The sequence below is a fragment of the Trachemys scripta genome, chromosome 10 (assembly GCF_013100865.1).
Source record: "Trachemys scripta elegans isolate TJP31775 chromosome 10, CAS_Tse_1.0, whole genome shotgun sequence".
NCBI classification, from domain to species: Eukaryota; Metazoa; Chordata; order Testudines; family Emydidae; genus Trachemys; species Trachemys scripta.
Window position 1 is genome coordinate 34,838,930 of NC_048307.1, and position 15,776 is coordinate 34,854,705.

At 39.8% G+C, this 15,776-nt stretch overlaps 1 protein-coding gene across 2 annotated transcripts in view; it reads left to right on the forward strand.

Annotated features, from left to right (window-relative positions):
* The window catches only part of XPO6 (exportin 6), a 114,155-nt gene that overhangs the window by 31,800 nt on the left and 66,579 nt on the right, over positions 1-15,776 (forward strand). For both annotated transcript variants that reach the window (XM_034782905.1, XM_034782906.1), the window contains exons 2-6: positions 612-702; positions 3,263-3,375; positions 7,375-7,572; positions 14,342-14,501; positions 15,128-15,205. In XM_034782905.1, coding sequence (XP_034638796.1) covers positions 612-702; positions 3,263-3,375; positions 7,375-7,572; positions 14,342-14,501; positions 15,128-15,205 — 640 coding nt within the window. The remainder of the gene's footprint in view (positions 1-611; positions 703-3,262; positions 3,376-7,374; positions 7,573-14,341; positions 14,502-15,127; positions 15,206-15,776) is intronic.

Sequence of the window (15,776 nt, forward strand, 5' to 3'; positions counted from 1 at the left end):
TTACATTTTTTCCCTGCGCCAAATGGAGTACGTTGGTGGGGCGCGCCCCCCCCTTTTTTTTTTTTACAGCTGAAGCAAAGAGGTGGCAAACTGACCATGGCCACCCGTTGAGCCAGGGATGGGAATAGAGTTCAGGACTTTTAACATCTAGTCTTTTGTTCAGTTTGCTATGCCTTGATGCCGCTGAATTTCTGAGGTCCGTTAATCTGAAGCTGGTGTTCATGTAAGAATTATTCCAACGGATGAACTAACATTTGTAATGAGAACAAGTGTCTGTAATTAGAAGGGAGGGGAACTTGCTTTATAAAGCGTTGCTCTCATTAACAAGCTTGACTGAACAAATGAGATTTTAAAATAACTTCTGAGGCTTTTTACTCATCCTGGTCATATTCTGTTAGTAGCTGTTGACTTCTTTCTACAGTTTGTGAACTTCATATTAAATTTCACCCTGTAACATGCTGCTCTTTTGTTTGGTTGATGAGCCTGTTCATCCAGCATGCATTATATGGACCCCTTAGCACTTTGTCTTATAAGGAAATAAACTTTACTTACAATTGAATGTAAACCAGAGGCACTTTCTGACCTACTTTTCCTTTAAATGTCATTGTCAGGCATCAGAAGAGGCCTCCCTGCGCGCTTTGGAGAGTCTAATGACAGAGTTTTTCCACAATTGTACAACCAATGAACGGAAACGTGAGATAGGTAAGTTCAGACAATCCCTTTTACTTCCCTCAACAACATTTTTTGGGTTAGATATATGATCTCCAAGCAGCAGCAGCAGAAAACTCCATAGTTCGGTTGTCTGTTGAAGATGGAAATGGTGAGAAAGGAACTTGTTTCCCAGGCTGATGGAAACTTAGCTAGTTGTGAGGGTGGGTACCTACTTCTCTGCCTACAAACTGCTGCGCTCCATGAAGAGCCTGTTAAGGAGACTGCTGTGTGACAAGTGATGGGGCAAATGCGTGAAGCTTTTTCTGTACTATGAGGGGAATGAGGAAGATGTATGCCTTCTCTTTTGGATCTGCTCTCCTACATTACCCACACTGACACTTTTGGGGTAGGTCCTTAGTAGTACAAAATGGCAGCTGGAAATATATTTGTGTTCCATACTGGTGGATCTGAGCAGATCCATGCTTATGAAGACCAATAGAAATAACTTGCATAATATGCAACCAGCAGCAGGATGGATGAATCAGGCCTGCAATACAGTAAAAAATGAGGGGATTACACAGTCTTCTGGTTCCTTTCTACAAGGACAGGCTATGGATTTATAACCTCTGAGACTTCAGTAATGTAGCCAGTATTCCCTCCAGGTTCATTATACTTGAAAATATATTCTCAGCATGTATGCACGCTGTCTTCACCTGAAATTTCATCGTCTGGCTAAAAAGGGTGATATTGACTCTTTTTCTTCCCCTATACACGCAGTCACTGGAGGAAAGAAGACTGTTGGCATACTTTTGGGTTTGATCAACTTGTAGAACACAAACCCATGCAGCTTTTCCCCAAGGCCAAACTTTTACAAAAAGAGTAATTGGATGTAGTCATCTTAGAAACAGAATCTCTCTGAGCATTTGAGAGAAATTTGTAAAAGACGGGAGATTATAATGCTCCACATAAGAGGTATGTGTAGATCTAAGAACAATTAGCAAAACGAAAAAAACTTTACTGCAGAATGTCAGTATTAGGGCAATACATGTCTACGTGGACATTTTAGTTTTGTAGCAAGCTCGCCTGTGACTCTATCCCGTGCTAGCCTGCCACAGAATGACTCTCCGTGTAGGCCCTACTGTCATGCATTAACAAACTCATCTAGTCTTTGAAATGGGATTAGGTGAAAACTCATTAAACTGTTAATACTTGCCAGCAGTGTCCACATAGACAGTCAGTCTGTGGCTGGCTAGTGCAAGATAAATTCACACCCCAGCTTGCCGCAAACTGCTCCTGTAGACAAACCCTTAAATTCTACCCAGTCTGTTTCGCAGTGGACCAATATCCCAACTTTTGCCATTTGTTTTTCTTATTTGTTAGAGGCACAGCTGGTAGCACTGGCTATCGTTAAGGTTGCCTGACACTTCCCATTATAAGGTGCAGTTTTCAGTTGCTCAGAACTTTGCCAAACTTTAGCTATTCGGGTTGAAATTTTGCAAGCTAGGTGTCTGCCTCAGATTTTCTTTTTTGAAAATTTGAGCAAAAAACAGTTCAATATCTGAAAACAGTTAGGGAAAATACATTGTCTTGGGCATGTGTTTTATGGAAGTTCAATAGAGATTTTAGCTTGGCTGCTAAATTCAGAAGATTCCTTCTGCATTGATTGTTCAACCCTGAGGCTGAGTAGGACTTTTCCTGCAATTGCTGCTCCTGGGTGCTGTGAGCTGCGATAGCACTGGGCACTGGAGTTGAGAGCAGGGAAACACTCTCCTGTGGTCTCAGTGCTCCTCTACTCCTCTCTGCCCCTTCTCCTGACTCCCAGGCAGCATAGCAAAGGAGAAAGCTGTCTGACTACAATGCAGAGGGGACAAGAGACAAGGAGTCTGAGGTGGAGGAAAGACTGGGAAGAGGGCTTGGGAATATACTGGAACTGGCTGGGCAAGGAAAGGAGACTGGAACAAAGGAGTTGGTGGTAGTGGTGCTGGGGGCAGGAGGACTTGGACAAGAAGCCAGAAGTGATGGAAAGGAACAGGTTGGAGAACACAGGTAGAAAAATATGTGCCCCCCAGAGCACATTCTTCTACAGAACCTGCAACTGAAACCAAGATTCCTGAATCCAAGTGTTGCTGACAGCAAAGGAATTATCTGTAAAGACCCATGGCAAAGTAGATAATCTCGCTCTAGTGGCTGGTCCACTTAGAGTATGATAACCTACTGCTGCTACCTCATCCTACTGCTATCCGTGTCTGTTATCTTAGGTGGCAGAGATGTGCGCTGTGGATCTAAAGGTTCCATTAGTATCCAGCTAATCTAACCCAAATCTGTTGTTACATTATGCTTTTGGGAATGTTAAAATCATACACAACAAATTCTGATACTATGCACCTAGTCATTTTGGTTGCATTGAAGGTTATAGGTAGGTTTTGTAGCTGCTTTTGAAGTAGCTCAGGTTGTCTGAGCATTATTAAACTGATAGTTGATAAATAAGATTTGAAAAATATCTGAAGTTCCATTCAGATCTATGGTGCTATGGAAACAAATATTGTCTTGGGTCTGAAGACAGCTTATGAATATTAATGCACGTGTTTTGTTGATACTTGATTTTTCCCAGAGGAGCTTCTGAATAACTTTGCCCAGCAGATAGGCGCCTGGAGATTCTGCCTCTATTTCCTGTCAAGCACAAGAAACGACTACGTAATGATGTACAGTTTGACAGTGTTTGAGGTGAGACAAGAAAAAAGGGTAAACTTATCCAGAACACCATTATTGCCTGATTAGAGGATTCTTCTGTATTAACTCTTCTTTGGTGTGATTTGTGTTTGGAATAGTTCATACTAATTCTAAGGTTTTTAAGATTAAAGTGAGAACCACCTGAAGTACACACGGACATGGCTTGCTTTTATAGTTCTCTTGTAAGGGGAATTTTTTAAAGTGCAGTTTGAGAGGGAATAAAATCGAATATGAATCCTTGTGTACAGATTGATAAAGTTGCTTATTGCTAACTTTAGATAGGAATTGTCTAGAATTTAGGACGCTGTCTTAGATTTTGATATAATTCACAGAATTATGGATGGATCCATCACAGAATAGATCCTTCATATCCTTTACAGATCAGAAATGCTAACTCAGTTATGTATAGCTAGATACCACAAACTAGCATAAAGGGTATGACAAAATTCCTTTTATTTTATGGAATCTAAAAGATTTGGTTGACAGCTCATTCTGCTTTGCCTATGAATTAGTATCACTCTGCTGGAAGACCACATTCCGCTTGTTACCTAGCTATGAAAGAGAACTAAGTGAAAGTTTAAAAACCCAAACACTGATGTGTGTGTAAAAATTTGATGTTAACTGTTCACAGAATACAATCAACTGATGTATCAGTAAGCATGTGAAGTGTCTTGTTCTACCATATTATTAAATTAAATAAAATTTAAAAATAAATTAATGGAGATATCCTATCTCCTAGAACTGGAAGGGACCTTGAAAGGTCATCGAGTCCAGCCCCCTGCCTTCACTAGCAGGACCAAGTACTGATTTTGCCCCAGATCCCTAAGTGACCCTCTCAAGGATTGAACTCACAACCCTGGGTTTAGCAGGCCAATGCTCAAACCACTGAGCTACTCCTCCCCCTCATTACTTTTAGATCCTCTCTAAAATAGTGGTGCAAATAACCTATTTACTGCATTGCAATGCCATAGTCAATGACCTGCTTTACATTAATTCACTTAAAACATTTTTATCTTGCTCATCTGTGTCACATTCTTAGCTGAGTTGATCATTCAAGCTCTGAGCCTGATCCCAGGAAATGCAACAGGGGAGGTTGACACAGCTCAGAGTAACAAAAACTGCTCATCAATAGGCAAAGGAATAGTACCCCACTGGCTTCTACTGACATAATTGTGGACAAACCAGTTAGGGCAACCATACCATAAGATTAAAAAGAAACTCCCTTACAACTCTTGCTGGTGGTGGACTTTACTAAGTTTTTGGCAGGAAAAAAAGTGCTAAGAAAATGAAGCACACTAGGGGTGCATTCAAAGTTCCCCTCAAAATTAGTACAGCTACCCAGATAAATAAGCAAGCTATTCTGGTGATGTCAGACGTGTAGCAATTCCAGATGTTTCCAGAAGGTATAAGGACACAGATAAGACCTACTAAAGATATCAAACAAAAAGAATTGAGCAGTGGGGCTGAAAGCTGCACCCGAACTTGCAACTGTTACTCTATGGGACAAACCTTTGCTCCATGGCAATTGTGAGCCTTGCGTTGGAGGAGGAAATCTGGAGCCAAGAGGACATGTACAAAAGTTATAAGCCATCGGGATAAAGCAGACTGGGCCATGCCCAGAAACTGGGCTTAGTGCTGACTTGCTGACCAACTGCTGTTAGTGGGTGATCTATCTTAAGTACTTATACGCCTTTCATTACCATAGTATAGTGAGCACTTCACAATATTTAATGGATTTATCCTCACAATTCCACGGTGAAGTAGGGAAGTGCTATTATGCCTTTTTTACAGAGCCAGAGTAACTTGCTTCCTGCATGAAGTCTGTGGTAGAACTGGGCATTGAACCAGAGTCTCCCATGTCCCAGTCCAGCACCCTAACCAAACGAAGACAAAAATAATAGGGTACCACACTATTGTCTAAAGAGGAATTTTATGGAGCTACATTATTCCAGCAATTTGAATTATTTTCATGGGTTTGGCAACCTAGCTTGATTCCTGCCCCTTTCTGCCTCACTGAAAAATGTAGCTCTGAAAAATAATTGTCCAGAGCCTAGTAGAACAAAGAAATCACTGTCCAGTGCATAAACTTGAAGAAAATAAACTCCAGCTTAGAGATTCAGATCTCTTTATTTAGAACCTGGAATTTCTAAAATTAATTCCAGCTATCTTAGTACTGTTTGATCAGTTACATGGGAACAGTGAATTTATCAGCAAAAACAGGACAGTAAACCTAAAATTTATTCCAGGAGGTTTATGAGGGCTGATATTTTCTGGAAGAAGTGGAAAAATAACAGCAGAGTTTTAATGAAAATCCTTCATCCTCTCCCCCCTCTCCACTCTTCTCTCCTTTCAAATGGAAGTTGATAGTTGATCCCCTGGGAAAGGGGAACTTGTTACCAAAGACATTGGGCGGGTAGAGGAAGCTGCCACTTTAAAATCTCATTTACATGGGAGACATTTCATGTATACACAGTACCCTCCTGGAATTATTCTTAATACAGACTTTTTGTGAGGGTCCTCTGTGTTGTGGGTTTTGTCAGTGCTCTGTATTCTTCCTATAAGCAGTTCCTTTGTCACTGTTAACCTGTAGCTCTGGACATTGGCTCCCTATCATAAAATTTTGACCTCTTTGGGAGACTTCATGGTGGCTTCAAGTCTAAATTGCACCGAAGCCTAAATACTATGAATTGGCTTTGTCATGCCACGAGTAAAGCTTCTCGGCTTTTATAGTGATCCTCCTGACTATATAAGCTATTTGTCTTTAATTTCTGCCTGCCATGTGCTTGAAACTGGGAAGAGCTATTGCCTCAGAAGCAGGCTTCCTGAATCTATTATCCTCAAACATCTACTTAACAGGCTCAGCTACTAATAGCCACTAATGTTCTAGAGTTCTAAATGGGGCTTCAGCATTGCAGGAAAAATACTTCATAACTCTGCCTTCTTATGGATTTTTGTCATTGAGTTAAAACTCCTTTACTAAAGTTAGCAATCTTCCATTAAAGGTCTATTAGCTTGGACTTTCTAGATTTAAAAACTTCAGGAGGCCTACATTTCATCCAAAGCAGCACTTGCTTCTCATTCTGCCTTGAAGGAGTTATGATGATTCTCTATTTACTACCATGTTTCCCTTCTTAAAAGAGGAAACCTAGCTGTCCCAGGGTTAAGAGGGCACTGAGACTTTATATGCAAAAATCAGGCCTGCTCCGGCCTGAATTGTTTATACTGAGACTCGCCAACCAGTGACTGTTTTACAGGTTCATAAAAACACTGATTCAGTCAAGCCATTCTAGTAGAAACAATGATACTAGGATAATGGAAATTGCCTATATTTCTCAAGTTAGAAAATTCTTAGTATATTGTGATGTGAAGTAGCATATGAAAAGGGAAGAACTCAATAAATTTGACATTTGGTCTTTGAGCTTCTCTTAAAATAATCAACTTGTCTACTTTTAGAGTTCCCTGTATTCTATTTAACACATAATGCTACTTACATTCAAAGCACTTTACAAACATTAAGCAATACATCCTCCAGTTCTGTGAGGGACCTATCCCACTAACTCCTACCTCAGTTTCTTTATCTGTAGATGTGCCCAGGACCACACAGAATCACTGTCAAGGCCCAGATTGAGTTCTTGTGCTCTAGATTCTAATTACTTTGACCATTCTATCACATCTGACCCAACGCTTACCTAATAGTTATCTGGTTTGGGCAGTAAATTAAAGTAGCAATACTTGCGACTGCTTCACTTTACTGATTAAGGGTAGTTTTTTCACCCATGCACTAGTCGAGGATAACAAACTTGTTGTTAAACTCTGCAAATGAAATGTATTGAAACGCTAATTTTTTCCCAAAGCTACTTGCCTGATAACAAATGTCTGCTCCTCCATCTGGTTCTCCAGACATAGTGTCTAACCACTGATTGTAATGTAGCACTAAAACCAGTTCTTTGTGCCTTTTAAGATCTGCTAAATCAGGGTGTGCCTCTCTTTCAGAACCTGATCAATAAGATGTGGCTTGGGGTCCCATCTCAAGATAAAATGGAGATCCGCAGCTGCCTGCCCAAACTCCTCCTAGCTCACCACAAAACACTGCCTTATTTTATCAGAAACAAGCTCTGCAAAGTCATTGTGGACATTGGCCGACAAGACTGGCCTATGTTCTACCATGACTTCTTCACAAACATTTTACAGGTAAGGATGTCTTTGGGAAACTGATTAAGTCAGGAAATCTTCGGTGCCGCTTCATGGAACACTTTTTGTCTAAATTAAAGGCTACCTTTAATGGGAAGACAGGGTGGTTGAGTAAAACCTTTAAGTATCTTATGAATTTATTCATTCATCATTTTTCTTTTGGAGAAAGCTGAAGAGGAAGTAAAATTGCTTTTCATTCCCACCTCCCTTACTTTGACAAATAGTCAGCCATTAGCCTCCTGCATAAATTCCTAGATTTCAAGACCAGAAGGGACCATTGTGACTATCTAGTCTGACATTCTGTATGACACAGACCATAGAACTTCCCCAAAGTAATTCTTTTTATAAAAAACATCCAATCCTGATTTAAAAATTGCAAGTGATGGAGAATCCACCACGACCTTTGGTAAATTGTTCCAATGGTTAACTATGCTTACTGTTAAAAATTTATGCTTTATTTCCAGTCTGAATTTGTCTAGCTTCAACTTCCAGCTATTGAATCATGTTAGACCTTTCTCTTCTAGATTAGAGCCTATTATTAAATATTTGTTTTCCATGTAGTACTTATAGACTGTGATTAAGTTACCCCTTAACCTTCTATTTGTTAAGCTAAATGAGCTCCTTGAGTCTAATCTATCACTAAAAAGCATGTTTTCTAATCCTTTGATCATTACCATGGCTCTTCTCTTAACCCTCTCCAATTTATCAGCATCCTTATTGAATTGTGGACAGCAGAACTGGACATAATTCCAGCAGCAGTCACACGTGTGCTAAATATAGAGGTAAAATAACCTCTCTACACCTATTTGAGATTCCCCTGTTCATGCATCCCAAGATCACATTAGCTCTCTCGGCCACTGCATCACACTGGGACCTCATGTTCCACATAAAACTATAAAAAACTGGAATATGATGTAATTCAGTGCATCCCTCGTGACTTTTGGCAACAGCTCCTGTTGCCATATTGATTCTGTTGGGAAAATAGGGAGGGGGATTTGGTAGCCTAGAGAGGCTGATTCTGAGTTACACTAAGATCCCTTTACATCCACTGTTAGGCCCCTTTCCATTGCCAGAATGATGTCAAGGAGCCTTAGTGTAAATGTGAAATTCAAGCCTATATAAGAACATAAGAATGGCCAGACTGGGTCAGACCCGTGATCCATCTAGCCCAGTATCCTGTCTTCTGACCGTGGCCAATGTCATGTGTTTCAGAGGGAATTAACAGAACAGGTCATCATCAAGTGATCCATCCCCTGTCGCCCATTCCCAGCTTCTGGCAAACAGAGGCTAGGGATACTTCAGAGCATGGTTTTGCATCCCTGCCCATCCTGGCTAATAGCGATGCCTGTTCTCAATAAGCTTCAGTTAGTGAAGGAGCCTTAAGAATTGTCTTCTGGGTTTGTTTCAGAACCTTAAAGTGCACCAAAAATGATTAAATCTAGATTAATCCTGTAGGTATTCTGAAAATGTTGAGCAACTATTGTAAATTAACTGTTAAAGGTAGTTTTTGAAGATTTACTTTGGATAAGGCTAATAGAACTGAGAGGATAGTGAGAATTTTTATCAATGCTCTAGAGATTTCTAAATATTTAGTTTCTTTTGACAGTGTTTGAAACTTGCTTGCATTTTGCGGGGTTTTCACAAACAACTTGTTGACAAAGCAAATTTTACGACTGTAGCTCAGATTAGTTAAAAACTAAATCTGAGCTGATTTTGAGGAAGCAGTAGTTTTATAAAGGCTTGTTCATCCAGTCAGCGAACAGGAACTATGTGAATTAAGTGATGATCACAGCTGAAATACAGAATAGTTGGAGCCAGCAATGCACAGGCTGAAATTTGTGAGCAGTTTTGTGTATTTGCCAATACCAAACAAATATGTAAGTCTGGATACTTCACAAATATGAAAGGTCTGAATTCAGCTGTTACAAATAGTTCACCTAGTAGCTAAAGAAAAGCTTAAATCATTCAATTTCTACAAGGATCTCCAACCTCTTTGTCACTGAATTATAGTTGGTCCTCCAAAACCAATAGAGTAGGTTGCTAGTAGATACACTTTTCACTGTAGAATCTAAGCACCTGCCGTAATAGACAGAGTTGCTGGTTTGAATGTGGCTGGTGTTTTAAGACTTTGTCAGCCCATATGGGAAGGCTTGGATAATTGTAAGAATGTCATAGTTTAGATTATACCAACACTTCTTTAGTCACAATTCACCAATTTTCAAGTATCTTTATAGTCCGTTTCACTGGCATGTGTTAAGTCTAAATGTATTAAATAACTTTGGAGGTCATTTTTGTTTTTAAATTAACCCTTTTCATATTTTGGAAAAATACAAACCTAAGTACTCTTTCAGTGATTATAATAGAGGCTTGATAAAATACTTTGTCAATAAGTAACAATAATGTAAGGGATTAGTTATACTTGATCATGTATAGATTTCTAAAGTGTTGTGTACACACACACTTGCACAGGCTTAAGTAAACCAGTGCAAAGCCTCTGTGTGGACACTCTTTGGCTTAGGGTGTGTCTACACTGCCCATGTTATAGTGTGGCTGCAGCAGCGCTGTGATGTGGGCAGTGTAGTCACGCTTTATCGCTAGGGGAGAGCTCTCCCGGCAATAAAAAATAACCACCCAGCAATAAAGCGCTGTCTATACTGGCGCTTTTCACCATTAAAACTTTTATGGCTCGGGGTGTTTTTTTACACCCCTGAATGACTAAAGTTTTAACACTGAAAGTGGCAGTATAGACACAGCTTTAGTCTACACTAGGAACTTATGTTTGTATAACTACATCGCCCAAAGGTGTGGAAAATCCATACCCCAAGCGACATAGTTGTACTGGTAGAAGTTCCTAGTGTAGACACTGTGATGTTGATGGGAAGGCTTCTCCTGTTGTCAGCTTCCACTTCTTGGGAAAGCGGAGTACCTGTGGCAGCAGGAGAAGCAGCACTATAAGCGTAGACAATCCCTTATTTTGATTGAAGAGTAGTTTATTTGGATTATTTTAAAATGTATTAATTGATTTTAAGATAAACCAAAATGAGCCTAATTTAAACTGAAGTGTCCACACAGTCCTTTCCACTGATGTGACTAAATTAATTTAAAATCACATTTTTAGTCAAACTGCTCTTCATGTAGACAAGTCCCAATCTAGTTCTTTAAATCAATTAGCACCTCACCCCTAAAAGTCAAGAGCTCACATGTTACCACAAATGTACTTTATATTACTTGTCATGTTGAGAAATACCAACTCTTCATACGAGGTATCAGTTGCTGATGGAAGTAATCTGTTTGCACAATGGCCTTTGTGGTGGTGAAAATACAGCCTATATCCTTTCCAGAAACTGACTTGCCAAATCTTGAATAAACAACGTTAGACAGCTGTCCACAATTAGAGTTTTGATTTTTGTGACTTATGAACAGGCTTTACCTAGGTTTCAATTAAAATGCACTCTGAACAACTACTGGTTTTTGCAATATATTGTGGGATATCTAAGTGATGAGAGAGCCCACTTTGAATATTATTTCTCACTTATTCTTTTTTTCAGGAACATGGGGAGTGCTCCCCCATTCTCTCTAGTGTGTACTACAAATCCTTAAAATAAATATTCAAAGAGAAGTGTAGGTGTTAAAAAAAAAAAAAAAAAAAAAAAGATGCTAGACTTTGAAGCACCCAAAAGTGATAAAGGCAAAAGGGGTTCTCATCACAATTGTGTTAGGCCACAGCTTTTAGTTGCTTTTTGAACTGCTGATAAATTGTTCTATCCACTGTTTCCTCATCTTTTGATATATTACTTGAGCCAATTTTGTCTGCCATTCAAGCCTTAAATTCATATTTGGAATCTGTAGAAGTCTCTAACCTACTTCTTTTTCAGGGAATTTTTTCTTAAGTAGTGGAGAAAAGCAATACATTGTATTAAATGTACTAAGACCTGTGCAGATGATTTTACTTAAGGATAGTACAATTCTCCATAGAAAGCTTGATATATTTGTGGAAGTATTAATTCACGTAATGTTAGGATATTGGGGCTTAGCAGTTGCATGCCACTGGTTTTCAATAAACTTCACTGTAACATCTGAAACTATTCTGGGAAGAAATTTTAAACCATCTTTGAAGTTCACTAAAGCAGTCCATGTCCCATTTAAATTTTCTCCTGTAGTTTCTGCTTCTCGGTGCCACACACTTGCTTCAGATAACTAATAATGTAAGATCATGTCTGAAGTATGGAGAAGTGGTGTATCACTTACACAGAAATCTTTTTTCTTCTGTATCGAACTACACAAATGCATAGAAGTTGTTGGTGCTTAAATCTGAATTCTTGTTAATTGGTATAGCTTCATCAATAGAAGAAGCTTGTCACTTTTGATCTTTTCATAGGTTATATGAAGAGGGTCTATTCAGATTATACTAAACACACAACTGTGAAATAGGAATTGATACACAATAATAAGTTAACCTTTACATGAGCTAATCATAAAAACGTAGGGCTGGAAGGGACCTTGAGAGGTCATCTAGTCCATTCCCCTGCACTGAGGGCAAGACCAAGTAACCTAGACCATCCCTGACTGGTGTTTTGTCTAATCTGTTGGTAAAAATCTCCAATGGTGGAGATTTTGCAACCTCCATTGGTGGCCTGTTCCAGAGCTAAACTACCTGTTCAGTTATAAAGGTGGGGGTTTGGGGTGTTTTTTCTGATACCTAAGCAAAATCTCCCTTGCTGTAGATTCTGTTGCTACTTGTTCTATCTTCAGTGGACATGGAGAACAATTGATCACAGTCCTCTTTATAAAAGCCTGTAACATATTTGAAGACCATTGTCAGGTCCCCTTTCAGTCATCTTGTCTCAATACTAAACATGCCTGGTTTTTTAACTTTTTTCATATATCAGGTTTTCTAAACCTTTTATCATTTTTTTTGTTGTTCTCTGGACTCTCTCCAGTTTGTCCACGTTTTTTTAAAAATGTGTTGTCCAGAACTGAGGCCTCACTCGCGCTGAGTATAGCAGGACAGCGATCTCGCGTGTCTTACATATGACGCTCCTGTTAACATATCCTAGAATATTAGCCTTTTTTACAACTGCATCACATTGTTGACTCATTCAATTTGGGATCCACTATAACTCTCAGATCCTTTTCAGCTTTTCTGCTACCTAGCCTGTTCCCCATTTTGTAGTTGTGCATTTTATTTTTCTTTCCTAAGTGCAGAGTACTGCACTTGTCTTTATTGAATTTCATCCTGTTCATTTCAGACCAATGCTCTAATTTGTCAAGGCTGTTTTGAATTCTAATCCTGTCCTCCAAAGTGCTTGCAACCATTCCCAGCTTGATGTCATCTGTAAACTTTATAAGCATACTCTCCATTCCATTATTAAAGTCATTAATGAAAATATTGATGAATACTGGACCGAGGGCAAGCACATGTGGAGCCCCATTAGGTACGCCCTCCCAGTTTGACAGCATTCCAGCTACTGAGTACAGTTTTTCAACCAGTGTGCATCCACCATATAGTAGTTTCGTCCAGTCAGTGATGTCATGATACATGTGTATGAGATGCCAGTCTAACTCACATGAGTAAAAAGGAGTTGCTGTGATATCTTGTGATGCATCATGAGCCACTTGGAAGTTGGCTGCTATTAATCTTTACCACCAACACAAACTAGAACATGAAAAATATGCCAGCCTGACTGTTGTCCAGTTAGGCCATAATCCTACCACGAGGGTGCTCAGAGTTTCCAAAAACCAAGTAGCCATTATGTCCCATCTACACTGGCTCTCTTTCACATGCTTAAAGTGTTACATTGTTTTAATACATTTCAGGCTAAACTAGTTTATGATCAGATCTGGCAAGTTAATATGAATGGGGCAAAAACTACATCAAGCAGATTGACTTGCGACTCCCAAAGATTACCCTATTGTGCTTTTCTTTAGCTATACTTCGAGAGAGAGTAGTGAATATCGGGTATGTGATATTCTAGGCTAGAAGTAAAGGCTCCTTTAAGTTTTGAAAACAGTTTGAGGTTCAGCACATTCCCCAGTCACTCACCTCCTCAATTCTTGAATTTATTTAAATTTAATATCTCAAGGTATCTAACCCAGGCTTTAGATACCTTGAAAACATGAAATGTACAGTAGTGTAATGTACTCTCTCTGGACCCACTTCGTTCTCGTCTTCACATGTTGGGGAAAGGAAACTTCCCGCTTTAAAGTAAATGTGACTTACAATAGTATTGAAGTGAGTATGCCAGGAGAGATTAGAAAATCCTTAGTTACTGTTTCTTTTGATGTAATTTTGGCTGCAGTTACTTATGGTCTAAATTTCCACTGGTGTAGCTGCTTGGCTGGTGGCATACATTCCTACCATGAGAGAACTACTTCAGGAGCAGCCTGTCATTTAAAGTGGTCTGTGATGCAGTCCTAATGACGAGCGACCTCCACAAAGGGAGAGGAAACAGACTCTGACTTGTAAAAATGTTGGCGCAGGGAACATGTGTGAGCATGAAAGCTCTACTGAACTGCCAAGGATTCCCATACTACTAGGATTGGTACATCATGATGATGATGATCAGCTGGTGCTTCTGGAAAACAAGAATCCATAGTTATATTCCCCCAAAGTATACTGCAAAAAATGTTTTAGTGATCCAGCATGGCCCCAGACACTTGGTAGTGTCCATAAACTGTCAACATGAAGACTGATCTTATGAGTTTCTGTAACACTTAATCAATGAACAAAATGCTAGTGACATTGTTCACATCTTGTTTGTTCTTTCAGTTGATTCAGTCCCCTGTGACCACTCCTCTTGGGCTGATCATGCTGAAGACTACATCGGAAGAGTTGGCATGCCCCAGGGAGGACCTTAGCGTGGCACGGAAAGAAGAGTTACGCAAACTGCTCCTGGATCAGGTACAAACGGTACTTGGGCTTCTCACAGGTAAGTATAACTGCACTTGTAGAGTTGGAACAAATATCTGTCCCCTACCCCTTTCTGCAACAGTGTGTGAATATGTAAAATGCTGGCAGACTTGCCGCTGTGAAGCTGATCATTCAGTGAAACAAGAACCCCACTAGTTATGTAGTGACTTCCTGCTAGCTGAGCTCTTAACTCTGCTGTGTAAATAGCTTATGATGAAATCTGATGACTAAAACTAGATTATACAGTACTGTAGCTGTAATAGCTGTGCTTGGTCATCTTTGTTTATAAAGATGGACTTGGACCAAGCAGATACATTTGCATGCATGAGAACTTAGTATTGTCTTTAACTCTTTATAAATGAAGAGCACTACAAGTTTTATTAAGTACTGTACAAGTTCTAATCTCCACAACCACCTGTGACGATACTTTATTTCTTGTGCTGTCACTGCAGTAAAAAAGGAATAAAGATCTAACCTATACATCTGAAAGTGTCTAGCTCAGATGCACTTAGGTTTCTCAGATTAATTGGATATACCTTGAGGTGGCTATCCTAAATTAAGGCAGTTTGGGGTGAAGATAGTAGCCCTGTATGAAGTGTCTATGAACCTAGCTGGGCTCACAGCACTCTTCCTTTTTCTTGGCAGGTATTTTAGAGAGCATCTGGGACAAACATAGTGTTACTGCTGCCACTCCACCACCATCCCCATCTTCAGGAGAAAGTGGTATGGATTACTAAAATTTAATACTTAATTTTTATATATTGGACATAGATTTTGATTGCCGACATAAACCAAAACCTCTAAGGTATCCACAGTATCATAGTGCAGATCCATCCCTGTTGTAATATTTCCTTCTTAAATAGTGATACATAGTCAGACAAATGTTTTACTGGAAAGAGATGCCTTGTGCTATGCTCTGAAAGATATGTCTGTGCTGTCCACCAGATTTAGGTGAACAAGGAAGCCTGCACAAATAGGTGGGGCGAACCAACCATGATGAGCCAAATTTGACTGGTGTTGCAAGCCCGTGTGCTAGGTAGGAATGCCACTCACTCAAATTCAGCCAAGCCACCCCTTTGTCATACCAATAGGGAAGGAGCTCTACCGTTACACGACCCAACTCCAGTCAGCGCTGCTCCCACCTGTTGCGTCCTTGCCACATTCAGATTCTCAAAAGTGGGGGGCATGGTGCTGTCTTAAAAAGTATGGGGGCTTGGGGGCAAGGCCCTTTTGTGCCTTCCCCTGTCTCCAGCACATATGGGACCAGCAGAGGAAGCAATCTCCAGGGCTGGGG